This window comes from Oryx dammah, unplaced genomic scaffold (genome assembly GCF_014754425.2).
Source record: "Oryx dammah isolate SB20612 unplaced genomic scaffold, SCBI_Odam_1.1 HiC_scaffold_25, whole genome shotgun sequence".
In the NCBI taxonomy this organism is placed as follows: Eukaryota; Metazoa; Chordata; class Mammalia; order Artiodactyla; family Bovidae; genus Oryx; species Oryx dammah.
In genome coordinates, this window is record NW_024070209.1 from 35,759,684 (window position 1) to 35,776,406 (window position 16,723).

Here is a 16,723-nt window from a genome sequence, read left to right on the forward strand (position 1 = left end):
TCCCTAAACTGGTATATGGGAGAGACAGCCTATTTCTGACCAACCCTCAGAGATTCACTACAACAGTTCTTGTCAAGAGCCTTCCCTGTTATGGATGTGAGTCTAGAGGACGTACCAGAATACGTGCTGTCTTTAAGACTGAAAGAAGTGACGACAAACAGTTCTACTTCCCTTTTTTCAAAATAATGTAAGATTTCCTACCAACCCACCCAAAAGAGACTTCCTAAATTGTGTAAGTACTTGAATCCTAATGAAAAGGGCAATGACCTAAGAAAAGTTCTGATTTCTAACAACACTTCCACTGCTTACAAACACGTTGCCTAAATTCTTTAAGCCCTAGATACTGGTCTCTAAAATGAGAATAACACTTACCCTGTGTATTTCAGGAGACTGTTCATAAAAACAGCTGAGGCAATACAGTGAACAGACTTTTAAAACTATAAAATACTATATAAATGTTTCCTATAACTAGAGCCCGCTTGGAATTTTCAGTATTATATTCTCAGTGGGCCTTATAACACTGTACACATGAAATTTAGTCAAAGCGTAAAGACAACTCTAAATTCTAACAAGATTACTCATCTTGTACTCAATTAGATACTCCCCTAACATCACACTGTTTGAAAAAAAATAAAATCATTAGGGTCTCTGGTGACTACTTCAAAACCAGAAATTCTTTTCAAGGTCGCTTTTTTGGAGACATTACTGAGCAAGGACAAAAGAAAGGGAAAAATAAAAGAAACAGTAACACTCTAAACTTGTCATCTCAAGAACAACTTATTTCATGTAATTCAGGATCCAAAGTATCCTTGAAATGACTGATTAGAGTATGAAAATTATTTCCCAAAGTTTTAAATCTCTAACATGCAAACTCATTTAAGGAAAAACAAACTACAGCTCAAACACTCTGGGAAACATTTTACTTCTCAAGAAGTTCTCAGTGCAGTCACAATTTATCAGAAAATACTGAGAATAAATGAAATGATAAAATAAATTCAAAGGCAAACAATCTCCTTCACTTTCTAGGAACCCACACCAAAGGTTTCTCAGTTCCAGTTCCTTATTTCTTTTTTAATGGTCTCATTTTTCTACTTTAATGTGCTTTAAGTCTCACTGTGATCAAACACAGTTATTTTTATGCAGTTAACTAAACACACACACAATAAATCTGTTTACACAGCTTTAGTTAATGTTGAGTATTTTACCAACGCTGACAGTGCCACTAAAAATGTATTGTTACTGTACTACATTGACCATTACATTGTACAAAGCAGTTGTACAATCATAAATGACTGACAGTTAATCAATTAAACGCACAGATGGCATTCACTTTCTATTATTTGTCTATTGCACTGAGGGTGTGAGGGAAACCTAGTCTTGCATTAAAATATTTCAACTCTGCAGCTCATATTGTGACAGGCAATTATTTATTCAGATACATTTTTAAAGACTATTTAAGACAAGCAATATCTAGCAAAGACATAATTCACATGACAAAGATTAAGCAACAGACTTACATGTGACATAAATAAAATACAACCAAAATCCACTTTAACAGCATTGGAATTTTTATGGGATAATTTTTAATAACAGTTCTTTGAATGTAAACTGATCAAAGAAAGCAAAACATTCATCACATTCAGCATAAACACTGGCTTTATCCATTCAGTAAAAGATAAGCAAACAAAAATTTGACCATGTTATGCATTTTTACTGCTAAAGTGAAATTTTCTATCGTGTTTTTTCTAATAATTATAAAGTAACTAAAGTTATTCCCTCAGAGTAAAATACATGCAATTTTTGTTCTCAATTCAAATAGCTGAAAGTTTTACAATTTACTAAAAATAATATGTAGTTTACTGTTTATTAACTTTTTTCTATCCAAACACATCCAATAAACAAAGCACAAACCCAGTGGCTCATTACCACCAAAATTCTCAAACAGGCAAGTTTTCACAGGAGGGGCAGGGAACCCCATGGGGATAGGAGACTATTTTAGGAGCCTTTTAGGATAAGCTAAATAATTCCCTTTCCTTCCAACAGTCTGTGTAGTTGTCCCAGGAGGAAAAGAAAAGAGGATACATTTAATTTTTTCCTTAAATAGGTTATTCCTAATTTACGAATAGGAAAGAGAAAAGTTGGCCCAGATTCCTCCAGTTTAGGCAACGGATTAAAGTATCCTTGTCACTCAGATGGTAAAGACTCTGTCTCCAATCCAAGCGACCCGGGAGTGATCCCTGGGTTGGGAAGATCCCCTGGAGAAGGGAATGGATACCTACTCCAGTATTCTTGCCTGGAGAATTTCATGGACATAGGAGCCTGGTGAGCTATAGTCCGTGGGGTTGCACAACTGAGAGACCAACAAGGTACCTGAAACTAAGTGACAAAATTACCACAACCCTGGGGATACACAGGACTAAGGCAGAATAGCATAGGGGCTACAAAGACAGACTTGAGCCATACTACTGGACAGCCTGGGTCCAAATCTTCAGCTCTAGCACTAAATAGCTGTGTGAACTTCGGCAAGTATGTCGTACACTCAATCCCCTTCTCCATAAATTAATGATAATAGTATCTACTATATTTTATATTAAATGAGTTAACAGTAAATAAATAATCAATCATAGTAGCTACTGTATATCAGGCAATATTTTAAGTGTTGGTTAAAGAAATAAACAAACTAAAAACCAGAATGGGGCATGAAGGCTGAAAGTTATAGAAAGTAAGATGGAGCCAAGTAAGTACCTTCAGTAGTAAAACACAAGGAGTATGGTTGAGAAAAATGTGGGTGCCTTGTCAGACTTTATTTTTGGGGGCTCCAAAATCACTGCAGATGGTGACTGCAGCCATGAAATTAAAAGACGCTTACTCCTTGGAAGAAACGTTATGACCAACCTAGATAGCATATTCAAAAGCAGAGACATTACTTTGCCAACTAAGGCCCGTCTAGTCAAGGCTATGGTTTTTCCTGTGGTCATGTATGGATGTGAGAGTTGGACTGTGAAGAAGGCTGAGCACCAAAGAATTGATGCTTTTGAACTGTGGTGTTGGAGAAGACTCTTGAGAGTCCCTTGGACTGTAAGAAGATCCAACCAGTCCATTCTGAAGGAGATCAACCCTGGGATTTCTTTGGAAGGAATGATGCTAAAGCTCAAACTCCAGTACTTTGGCCACCTCATGCGAAGAGTTGACTCATTGGAAAAGACTCTGATGCTGGGAGGGATTGGGGGCAGGAGGAGAAGGGGACGACCGAGGATGAGATGGATGGATGGCATCACGGACTCGATGGACGTGAGTCTGAGTGAACTCCGGGAGATGGTGATGGACAGGGAGGCCTGGCATGCTGCGATTCATGGGGTCGCAAAGAGTCGGACACGACTGAGCGACTGAACTGAACTGAACTGGGGGTAAGAACAAAATGGAGTGACAGAGGAAAGGGAACACCCTGCCAGGACTGCCACAGTATCTCTATCAGCTGGATTTACAGAAGCATTTTGGGGAGGGAATGGTGAGGGGCAACTGCTACTAGCTGTCAGAAGCCCAGACACAACAATAAAATCCACTAAGTAAAAAGGTAAAGGTACTTAAACAGCTCTGTTAATAGCTAGATATCACATTCAGTAGTGAGTATTCATATCTCAGCAGTGAGTGTATACGTGCATGCACACGTGCACACGTAAAGGGGGTTTGTTAGGACAAGTAAACATATACAAATAACTTTAAAAATTATATTTCTCAATTAATTGTCAATAATTTTATATCTCAGTTATCAAAAAATACTATGAATTTCTGTGAAATTTTATTAAAATAGTATACAGAGAATTACAACAGTGAGTACCCGACAGATAACGATGTATTAATCAATCAACTGCTGGAGAAAGAAGTAACTACAATCAGGGACTCAAACCATTGTAAATTATAAACAAAAAGTAAAGTGGAGATTAGAGCATGTATCTAAATTTTGCTTTACTTCTATATTCCTCAAACCGCCTATCAGATAGAGAGCAGTTTTTCCTCACAAGGCACCAAACTGAAACATTCAGTATCAGAAAGACATGATAGTCCTAAACCTAAAACTTTAAATCTCTGCTTAGAGAAAATTGTTGAATTCTATATTATGGTAGACATAACAAAAAGGTGAGATACTGGGATCCTGCCAAATAAATATCTTTTCTTTACAATATAGATGGAGAGGCCACCAGGTGGAAAATGGAGTCACAGAAATGCAAATTAAATTTACAAGTAGGAAGCACCAGTGTTGCCTGCATGAATCCCAGAGAGGACCTGTTTGAAAAGCAAAATTTAAATAACAAGATATCAAAGCACTTTTCTGCTGAAATCCAAAATTTCAGTACTTACCCGAACATTATTTTATTAAATGGTAGTTCTGAAGCACAAAAATGAAATCTTCCAAATATTTCATTGAAATTTTATAAAACACCCCATGTTCTCTATATTCCTAGAGACTTTTATTCTATTTTCTCACTTGACTCAAATTATCAGGCCAAAAGAGTTCTTTCACTGCTATAATTATCAATAATTTCTCAGTCCATCTAGACACGTAACTCCTGCAAAGTCTTGTAGAACAGTTTTTATCCTTTGCCCGAGAAAAATTCTGACTCAACCTTTATATAATCACTCATAGGCAATGCCCTTCTGGGAAACCACTTGAGGTAAACAGTTGTATCCTCAGCTGCTTCAGAAATCAGTATTTATTGAGAGAGACTAAGTTCAAACCGACAAGATGCTACAGGATAGAAGTATTCAATCTAGTTGACTAAGGGATGCTAGAAATCACCAAAGCTGCTACAACCATTCTGTTGCAGGCATTTTAAAAGCAGCATGAGGGATGGCCCAAGTAGAAGAAATAGCCCTCCGGAGAGGATTCACTGGCACCCATTCCTTTCCATTCCCTTCTAGCTGCCTCTGACCTTTTTCTAGGATTCTATCCTTACATTCACGGCTTCCCAGGGGCTCAGTGGTAAAGAATCTGCCTGCCAAGCAGGAGACGCAGGTTCAATCCCTGAGTTGGGAAGATTCCCTGGTGAAGGAAATGGCAACCCATTCCAGTATTCTTGCCTGAAAAATCCCAAGGACGGGGGGCTTGGTGGGCTACAGCCTATGGGGTCACAGAAGAGTCAGACACGACTTAGCAATAAACAAAAACAATCCTTATATTCAATCTCACTATTAGCAGGTCCCCAATTCCTTCATCCCAACACAGCCATCACAATCAAGACACACACAATAACAACCTCTTCCCAACACAGGGATTTCAAGAAATTGGGGAAAATGAAAAGAGTAAGGTCCACAGTGGTAGGATATCTTACCAGGAACTGCACAGTAGATTCAGTGGGTCAAATCCAGCAAGCAGCAGAGACGGCAACCATTCTTTATAGTTTGTCTGTGCTTTAACTGCATGATTTATAAATTCAGACATATGGTCCCATGGTATCGATGGGCAACATTTCTTCAAAAAGTAGCGAAATACTGAAAACCTCTCATACTTCAGGCAGTATGCCAAATGAAGTTCATTCAGCTGAGCTCCATATTTCAAAAGAATATTTACAATTCCAAAGAAGTCACAGCTCCATCAGCAAAAAGAAAGGAAGGTAGGGGAAGGGGGGAAAGGGGAAGGGAAGAGAAAATTTTCACATCAAAAAAAATTCTTACAAATAGTTAATAGTAGTTATGACTGGAAAATAAGAATAGCAGATGCTCAAGAGGGAGGGGACATATGTATGCCTACGGCTAATCCATGTTGATATACAGCAGGAATCAACACAACATTGTAATTAGATGTACAGCAGAAACCAACACAATATTGTGATTATCCTTCAATTAAAAATAATTTTAAAAAAGAATGGCAGATGTGATAGTGGATGGTTTTACACGTCCAGTGAATTGAGACAAGAAGACATTTAATTTACACCACGTTGCATGGTTTTTAATTTTCAACTATGAACAAGTCATGCCCTTAGAATTTAAAATACTTACCTTAAATAAAATTATCACTGACAAGGAAAACTCTTTTCAAATTGTGATTTTTTTATACACAATTAATTATCTATATACAAAATACTTGCTAAACAAAGTTAATAAACAACATGATCAGTCAAAAAAGACAGGATCAATTTCCCCCTTTCTTTTAAATTTCTAGTGGTAGAAAGCAATCAAATAGAAAGCCTTTTTTATGAACAAAAACTTAATCTAAAGCTTTACATTTTTTAAGATTAATCTTTATCAAGCGTTTTACTGAATGAAAGTGTATTATTTTATACCTGCTGAATTGGTTACATGTTTTAAAAATGATCATCCTGCTAAGTTGTGCTTAAAACGACTAAAAGTAAGTTTAACTCTTTTATGAGAGAGCTAATTGGCAAAAGGTGTCAAAAGAGGTATTATAGCAAAGTTGTAAAGAGCACAGACTGGAGCCAGACTGCTCAGCCACTTACTAGCTGTGTGACTTTGAGCAAGTTACTTAACCATCCTGGCACACAGAACTAGCATTATATAAGTATTTGTAAAATAAAATGATATGCAAAGTAAAATACCACAAATTTAAATATAATAAACATAAATCCTGGGAATTTATCTATGAGACAAAACTAAATTATATGCTATTTGCACAAATATATTAACCACAGTATTGTCTATAACAGATTTTTTTTAATAAATTAACGGTTTAACAGAGGAGGAGATATGTGCAAAATACGACATAGTCATTAAAAACTAAAATTATGATCGTTATGTGATCACATTTAAAAAACTGTTTATGATATAAGTTAAACTTTAACAAAGTTCAATAAACATGTATGTTCACTACACAGACAACTGTGAAAGAAAAATGCAAGAATAAAATAAGTCTCCTGAAATTGGCATTAATGCTATTTTAAATAACAAGAAATTTTTAAAAATTTCATTATTCATCGTATTAAAGAATCTAAATAATTAAGAATCACAAAAAGAATATAAAAACAAATATAAAACATTTAGACCATTGTCATGTGAGACCAACTACTTCTGAGAACTTGAGTGCAAGGTTTCAAAGCAGTTAAACATCATATACATAAATATCACTTATGTAAATTTTTGTAAATCTGTTTTATTTGCTCTCCAATTTGTGCTTCTTTTCTTCAGTTAAAAGATTAAATAAAAATTCTCTTCATTATCAATAATATACATAGCAATTAGAAAAGAAAAAGCTATAATCCTAAAATTTTCTTTATAAAAATTAACTAACTTTGTTGTCTCTCTAGTATATATTGATATTTGTTCCTGGAAACACCATCATTCTTACCACTGTTCTTGAAAAGAGCCCTGTATATACTTTTTTTTTCTTATGGCTATTTTCAGATACAGGAAAGCTAAAAGAATTTATTGCCAACAGTCCTGCACTACAAGAAATGCTAAAAGATATTTGTATTGGGGTTTAGTTGATTAACAAACAATGCTGTGACAGTTTCAGGTAACAGGATAGGGACTCAACCATGCGTATGTATTTGTATTCACTCTTAGAGGACATACCTCTGACTGATGGTTTTAAACAGTTATAAGCAATTTCTCTCAACCACTCTGACCTCATTTAACTAGCTCTCATTATTCTGCCTGCAGGTATTACTTGCTGATTCCACTACAGAACAGATGAGCAACACATGACATGGACTTTTGGACACATTCCAACAAACATATAGGAAAGTGGAAAAAGCTCGAGACACTGCCTCATTACAAATGTGATATACAATTCTCAAGAACACTTAATTTTCAAGGCATGTATGTTTACATGTACACTTCAGAAACTGGCTGAACTCTTCCCTTAAGCAATGTGAAAGCATCAATGGCCTAACCACAGATGCTTTAGCTCTCAGAGAGGATGATGTATTTTTGCTACAGAATACAAAGGTAAATGAGAGCCCTAAATGCACCCTGAGTGCCACAGATAGCTAGAGAATCTATTTTCTGTTTAGGAAAAAAACTATAAAACCAAGAGGCTTTCCTATTCAAGTTTCAAATATAGCATCTAGCCATGTGACTCATGCTAAGGAAAAATTTAAGGACAAGGCCATTGATAAACCAACCATCCATCTCTAAATGTTAGAGGAACATGTGCACATATAACTCTCCATAATAACAACCTTTATCTATTCTACACCAGGCAACTATGATAAATGTGTTACATGGAAGATTTGCCTTAATATTCACAATAACCCTAAAAAGTAACTTTTATTACCATCTCCACTCTAGATGCAAAAACTGAAGCTTAATCACAAAACTAGGAATTTGTAAAACTGGGATAATAGCAAATCAAAATCCAACAGTGAATATGATATAGCAAATATCAGAAATCTCTCTCCTATATTATAAAAACAAAACATCTCAGGAAATAGTCACATCAGGAATTATTTTAAGGCCAGACCTATGTTTCTTGAAGTATGTTCCATGGAACACTAGTCCCTGCAAATGATCTATGTTAAAAAATCCTCCATAATTAAAATATTCCAGAGGCCCTTTATAGTATGTGAAGTGAGTGAAGTCACTCAGTCGTGTCCAACTCTTTGCAACCCCGTGGACTGTAGCCTACCAGGCTTCTCTGTCCATGGATTCTCCAGGCAAGAATACTGGAGTGGGTTACCATTTCCTTCTCCAGGGAATCTTCCAGACCTAGGGATCGAACCCAGGTCTCCTGCACTGGAGGCAGATGCTTTAACCTCTGAGCCACCAGGGAATATACACTAATCCATATAAGAGAGAAATACAGGATGAACTTAATTTTAAACAGTATGCTAGTTACATTTTTAAAATATATGCTCAAATATTTTTCTTCAAACTCCAGATACACTTCAGAGGAAGTACCTTTAGAATTAAAGCAATGGATCCAATCATTAATCAGAAAAAAACATAATAAAGAGGATATAAAATGTCCCGAAAGTCTGTAAATACAGGAACAATAATGTATTTATTGTAAAGTTCATCCTATGTTTCCAAATTTTTAAAACTTTGGTAGACTCATCCCTCCTTAGGAATTCATAAAACATACCACCATAAAAAAAATTCTTAGAAGCCTTTCAGGAAACAAATCTAATTACCACTGCTTAACCCTGTGTTTTCCAAACTTAATTAACTAAAGAACCCTTTTTATCCTATGTATTATTAACAATGTATAGAAACAGTATTCTACAAAACACAGCTACAACTCCTTCCAATTATCACACTGCCTTGTATTAGAAGGAATAAGAGCACACGCCTAAAAGGCTTTTATAAACTACCTACTGCTACATTATAAACTCTTTTTCAACAGAACTACCATTTACATGGTCAATAATAAACACAAAATAAAACTGGAGGATCATAAAACTTTTTCAGCATGCCCTGAGTTTCTGTTACATTATACATCTCAAATATACATAACAAGTTCCAGCAACTCAAGTAACTTCAGTGCTCTACAATGACCTTGATTATTACATGTCAACGAGCAAGATAAAGGCTTAGATAAAACTTCAGTTAAAATATAAATTACATGGGAATATGTGTGTTTCTCTTAACACTTGATACAAATTCTCTATCAAGCCCTGATGGTGAATCAGAAAAACTCTTCAAGTCCTAGAGCAGTCCTTCTTATTTAACACAAATATCAAGAACTACTTATGACACATTAAGAGACTTCATATTATGTAACAGTGAAAACCATAAGGCACAGAGAAAGAGAAGTTTAAAAACCAAAAATGCAATGCCTAAACCTTATTTGGGGGCTTGTACATTTTCCATCATACTGCCCTTTTAAGTTCAAAACTGTGCACAGAAACAGGCTCAGATAAAAAAGAAGCACAGTAAAAGGAAATTCAACATGTTAGTAAGGTTTCTTTTAAACAAATGGAAATGGATAAATATCTTAATAACCCAACAAAACTTACAACTGACTTTTTAGCTGAACTATTAAAAGGCTATATAGGAAGTTTTACTGAATGGCTTTTAACCATCAGCTGCAAATAAAATAAAGATATTACATTGTGTCAGATGTATCCATGTGTGATATAATGATAAGAATGGACACAATTATTTTTATAAAATTAACAGGATAACAATGATCAGTATTGATTAGAAAGACAGACATAATCAGGTCAGTTAAGCCAGGAGCCCTTTCTATAGCCATATATAAAAGGCATTAATATTTGTTTAAATTTCCTGTAATTTCTCAACTTCCCATCTCTTTCACCCATTCCAGTTAAAGAAGTCATTTTCTTATATTTTCTCATTTGAGTTGAATTACTCAGCTATGACCCTGAAAGACTGGCTTCATGTCACTGGAGCTGTTAACTTGTTAGCCCCAAAGGACAAAGAATTCTTTTGTACAGTAGTGGAGGAGACAAGACAACTTTCCATCATGCTTTGGAGTATGAGAAGAGCTAAAGGTCACTACTTCAAATAGAAGCCTATTCTCTCCAAGGGATACTCAGTAAAAATGTTTCAGAATGCTAATCCTGAGCTAAAAAGTTAAATTGGCTGAATAAAACGAAAAAGGGAAAACTCAAAACCCAGAGCCATTATTTATTATCTTCATCACTTTTTGATATTAATTATACTGCTTGTAAAAGCAGATAACTTTACCATAATGTAACAGGCCAACAGTGCAAAGAACATCAGAAATGTTAAATTTCTTGATCTCAGGAGAAATGCCAGAAAACATACAAATAAGAAAACAAAAGTTTTTGGAAACTACAAGCAAGGTGAAAAGGCAGCCTTCAGAACGGGAGAAAATAACAGCAAAGGAAACAACTGACAAAGAATTAATCTCCAAAATATACAAGCAGTTCATACAACTCAATACCAGAAAAATGAACAACCCAATCGAAAAGTGAGCCAAAGAACTAAACTAACATTTCTCCAAAGAAGACATACAAGTGGCTAATAAATCATGAAAAGATGCTCAACATCACTCATTATCAGAAAAATACAAATCAAAATCACAATGAGGTACCATCTCACACTGGTCAGAATGGCTGCCACCAAAAAGTTTACAAACAATAAATGCTGGAGAGGGTGTGGAGAAAAGGGAACCCTCTAACACTGTTGGTGGGAATGCAAACTGATACGCCACTATGGAGAACAGTGTGGAGATTCCTTAAAAAACTGGAAATAGAACTGCCATATGACCCAACAATCCACTGCTGGACATACACACCAAGGAAATCAGAATTGAAAGAGACACAGGTACCCCAATGTTCACTGCAGCACTGTTTACAATAGCTAAGACATGGAATCAACCTAGATGTCCATCGGCAGGAAAACAGGTAAGATACATAAACACAATGGAGTTTTACTCAGCCAAGAAAAAGAACACATTTGAGTCAGTTCTAATGAAGTAGGTGAAACTGGAGCCTATTATACAGAGTGAAATGAATCAGAAACACCAATACAGTATATTAACACATATATACGGAATTTAGAAAGACGTTAATGATGATCCTATATGCAAGACAGCAAAAGAGACACAGCTGTAAAGAACAGACTTTTGGACTGTGTGGAAGAAGGCGAGGGTGGGATGATTCGAGAGAATAGCATTGAAACATGTATATTACCATATATAAAATAGATGACTATTGCAAGTTCAATACATGAAGCAGGGTACCCCAAACTGGTGCTCTGGGACAATCCAGACGGATGCAGTGGGGAGAGAGGGGGGAGGGAGGTTCAGGATGCAGGGATACATGTGTACTCATGGCTGATTCATGTTGATGTATGGCAAAAACCACCACAATATTGTAAAGTAATTATCCTCCAATTAAAATAACTTAAAAAAAAATTTTGACTCATTAATAACTAAAGTCAGGTAAGCGTTGATTAAATCTTTTATACAATGATCTTATACCAAACCAACATTACTATAATAACACACTGTTACTATAAAAATAAAATTTCAAAACTCATACCACAGACTTCCCTGATGGATCAGTGGTAACGAAATCTGCCTGCCAATGCAGATGTGGGTTCAATCCCTGGTCCAGGAAGACCTCACATACCATGAAGCACATGGTACCACAACTATTGAGCTCTAGAGCTCAGGAACTGCAACTACTGAACCTACACGCCACAACTACTGAAGCCCTGTGCCCTAGAGCCCGTGCTCCACCACAACAAAAGATACCAAAAGGAGAAGACCACGTACCACCAAGAAGAGTAGCCTTGCTCCCTGTAACTAGAGAAACACCCACTCAGCAGCAAAGACAGCACAGCCAAAATAAAGCAAAACAACACTGGAGATCAATTCCAGATTAGCAGAGCACTGAAACTGCAACTAGCCGTTGAGCAACTACTGACAGGACACTGGAACTCACCAAAAAAAAGATACCCCATGACCAAAGACAAAGGAGAAACCACAACAAGACACCTCATCCACCAGAAGGCAGACAGAAGAAGCAAGAAAATCCCACAGTCACCAGAATGAAAACCATATCACAGAAAGTTAAGCAAAATGAAAAGGCAGAGGATCATGTCCCAGATGAAGGAATAAGATAAAATCTCAGAAAAGCAACTAAATAAAATAGAGATAAGCAACCTTCCAGAAAAAGAATTCAGAATAACGACAGTGAAGATGACCCAGGATCTTGGAAAGAGAATGGAGATGATGCAAGAAATGTTTACCAAAGACCTAGAAGAACTAAAGAACACACAGAGATGAACAATACACTGGAAGGAATCAATCAACAGCAGAATAACTGAGGCAGAAGAACAGGTAAGTGACTGGGAAGACAGAACAAACGGTGGAAATCACTGCCACAAAACAGAATATTTAAAAAAGGATGAAAAATACATATATGAGGACAACCTAAGAGACCTCTAAGACAACATTAAATGCACCAACATTTGCATTATAGGGTCCCAGAAGGAGAAGAGAGAGAGAGGATCTGAGAAAATATTTGAAGAGATAATAGCTGAAAACTTGCCTAATTTGGGAAAGGAAGTAGTCAATCATGTTCAAGAAGCACAAAGAGTCTGAGGCAGAATAAACCCAAAGAGGAACACACCAAGACACATAGTAATCAAACTGGTGAAAATTAAAGACAAAAATATTAAAAGCAACAAGGGACAAATGACAAATAACATATAAGGGAACTCCCATAGGTTATCAGCTAATTTCTCAACAGAAACTCTACAAGCCAGTAGGGAATGGCACAATATATTTTAAAGTGATGAGCAAAGAACCTGCAACCAAGAATATTCTACCCAGCAAGGCTCTAGTTCAGATTTGATGGAGAAATCAAAAGCTTTACAGACAAGCTTTTGTTAAGAGACAAGCAAAGTTAAGAGAATTCAGTACCACCAAACCAGCTTTACAACAAATGCTAAAGGAACTTCTCTAGGCAGGAAACACAAAAGGAGGAAAAGATCTACACAAAATAAACTTGAAACAAATTAGAAAACCATAAAAGGATCATGCTGCTGCTGATGCTAAGTCACTTCAGTCGTGTCCGACTGTGTGCGACCCCACAGACAGCAGCCCACCAGGCTCCCCCATCCCTGGGATTCTCCAGACAAGAACACTGGAGTGGGTTGCCATTTCCCTCTCCAGTGCATGAAAGTGAAAAGTAAAAGTGAAGTCGCACAGTCGTGTCCGACTCTTAGTGACCCCATGGACTGCAGCCTACCAGGCTCCTCTGTCCATAGGATTTTCCAGGCAAGAGTACTGGAGTGAACTGCCACTGCCTTCTCTGAATAGGATCATATGTATTGATAATGATTTTAAATGTAAATGGATTAAATGCACCAACGAAAAACACAGACTGGCTGGGGGTGGGGGGATGAAAACATGTGCATGTATGCACTTCCACTTACCATATCACTCTACTTAATTCCCCAAACTGTATGTAATTATTTTATATTGTTAGGTTAATCATGTTTCCATTATGGCTTGCAATTGTAATTATTTTTTATTTTTTGGTCAGGTTATTGATTGTGAAAACTGATAAAACATTTTTTACTATTGTGACCATGTTAGAAAAAAATTTATACCACTCAACATATTATCTATTACCAAATATCTGAAAATTCAAATATCTAATAACTAATTTTGGAAAATAGTTTTCCAAGTTCCCTGGCATTATTTTTGTGACCAAAACTCAAATTCTTATTCATAATCAGTAAATGTAATACAGGAAATTCATATATGTCTTAAGAAGAAACAGAACAAAAGCTATTTTTAAACAAAATTAGTCAATTGTCCTTTAGAAAGGTAATTCTAATTTAAATAATTTTAAGTATGTAACCCAGAGAACTCAAATTTTCAGACACATATTGAAAGAAATTTAAAAATTAACAAAATTTTTCAATTTCTTTCCCCAGGCACTGTCTATGTTACCCTCTTGAAATACTAAAACAAAATCTACTGGGAGAATTGACAGTTTTCTTGCTTGATCAGCTTTACACTGAATCTCAAAATAATCAAATGATTTTCCCATTATAGGTACAGTGATTACATGCAAACTACATTAGCTTATGTAAATGTATTACAAAGACTAAAACTTTAATTGATGCTATTTTTAGATAAACAGAGAATGGCAAAAGATATATCTTCTCCAGAAATGAAGAAGAGAATTAACCTTGATTTTTTTTTCTGATGTGCCAGACACTGTGCAGTGCACTATATGTATATAGAAATATTAAATGTGAGCATATGTGATAATAAAGATACCATCTCTTAGCCTTAGTCTCTTGGGAAATGTTTCCCTTTCAATTAAATTTCCCACTGGGTAGGTAAATAATGGCAAAGATGTTTCAAAATTAAGTCTACTGCCATGGCTCTAGCAAACAAATAAAAAAAAAAACTGTAAAGACTGAGAGAATGTACCCTCATCAAAGAGATATTCTGATGTTTTTGGCTTTTTCCCTATGGACTAACAAGTAGCATTTTCCAGCAAGTTTTCTTACTGAAAACCTACCTTACTAATTAAAAATACATTTGGTCCAACTGTAAGTTCCCACATGGAAGAAAATACATGACAAGTCCTTTTAAAGTCACTAAAAAAAGATTTCAGTTATGATACATAGGGCCACTTCACATAGCAACATTGCCAAGAATAGTAAAAAGCAAAGTCTAATAGCTCATGTCTGTGACCAAAGACCACCATAAACCACACTGTTACTTCTTTAAGTTTCCAACAGTTTGATTATTTTGTAAGCATGCTTTTCTTTGAGCTTCTCCTATTTGGTTTACTTAGCTTCTTAAATCTATAAGCTTGTGTCCTTATCTAATGTTGGGATGTGTTTGTCCATTATCAGTCATAATCTCCTTCTCCTCTCTTCTGGATCCTAATGAATGAATGTCAACACTGATGATATTGTCCCTCAGGTCCCTGAGGCTGTGTTCTTTTCTGTCCCCCCAATCTTCTTTTTCTCTGTTCTTCTGTTTGGATAATTTATATTGGTCTATCTGCAAGGTAACTGACTCTTTCCTCTGTCAATTCCATTCCACTATGAAGCTCATACAGCTAACTTTTCATTTCAGATATTACACTTTTCAGTCCATTTGGTTCTAATTTTAACTTCTAAGCTGAAAATATCTACCTTTCCATTTATTTCAAGTGTGTTTACCTCATTACAACAGTTGTTTACAATTATTTGATATTTCCAACATCTGCATCATCTCAGGGTTGACACGTGTTAATTGTCTTTTCCCTCTAAAATTGGTCATACTTTTCTCGTTCTGTCAAGTAATTTTAGATTGTATCCTGGATATTATGAATAGTAATGCTATGTGTAGACTCTGGGCCCTGGGTCCTGCTATAATTCTTTGACCATAATACTGATTGTGTTTGTTTGCTTTAGCAGGTATATAACCTAGTTAGGTTTAGACTACAATTTCTTTTTCACTTCTACAGATAGTTATTCCAATGCAAATTCAGTTCTCAAGCCTTTGCTATGCTGCTTTGAGTCTGGCCCCATGAAATGTGCCACTCAGACCTGAGACTTGGGTGATAGTTCAAATCTTGTTGTCAATAATTTCCATCCCGTGCATTCAAAGGTTGGATGGGTTCTGGACATATGTAGGTTTGTACACAGAATTAAGAAAACCTTTTCTTCAGCTCTCTTTCTCCAGGATTTCCCTCATACCATGTCCCAGAGGGTTCTATTCTACCCGATTCTTCGAGCCAGAAAAACATTCATTTTAAGGTATTTTGGTGTTAATAGGAGCACTGCTATTTTAACATGTTTAATTCAAACTACACTTATAAGACGATGAGCTATGAGCTAAGGTGCTATGACAGAAGAACCAAAGATATCGTTCCTCCAAAAGCTAAGATGAATGCTAAAACAGATTACTGATATGCTGGACACAAAGACATACAACTATACAAAACTATTGTGTTCTTATCAAATAAAAAAATGCTCAATTCTGATCTAATAATAAAAAAAAAATGGAGACATATATATAATGACAACTGAATCAACTAGTCAACAGCACAGCCCTAGTGAGGCAAACTAAAGTAACTAGGTCTCCTGTTTAGAAAGATAAAACCAAAGAAACTATATAGTGAACTATGAAATCATGAAAGTTATGCACAGAGTGGATCCCAGATACTCAGATTAACCAAAACTACAATACTCAGAGTACAGTGTGTACCCAGAGGCTTAAGTTCAGAATAAATAAAAATGAACCACTATTTTACACAGCAAATGTTAAGAGATGGTAGAGAAAGAAAAGTTTAGCAAATAAGTTCTTGATAAATTT

The 16,723-nt window shown here is 35.8% G+C and overlaps 1 protein-coding gene across 3 annotated transcripts in view; it reads right to left on the reverse strand.

Moving 5' to 3' along the window:
- Positions 1–16,723, reverse strand: part of ASB3 (ankyrin repeat and SOCS box containing 3) — a 107,068-nt gene that overhangs the window by 13,890 nt on the left and 76,455 nt on the right. For all 3 annotated transcript variants that reach the window (XR_005718410.1, XR_005718411.1, XM_040224824.1), the window contains one exon: positions 5,331–5,588. Coding sequence is in view for 1 of the 3 variants with exons in the window: in XM_040224824.1 (XP_040080758.1) it covers positions 5,331–5,588 (258 nt within the window). In the remaining 2 variants the exon portion in view is untranslated. The remainder of the gene's footprint in view (positions 1–5,330; positions 5,589–16,723) is intronic.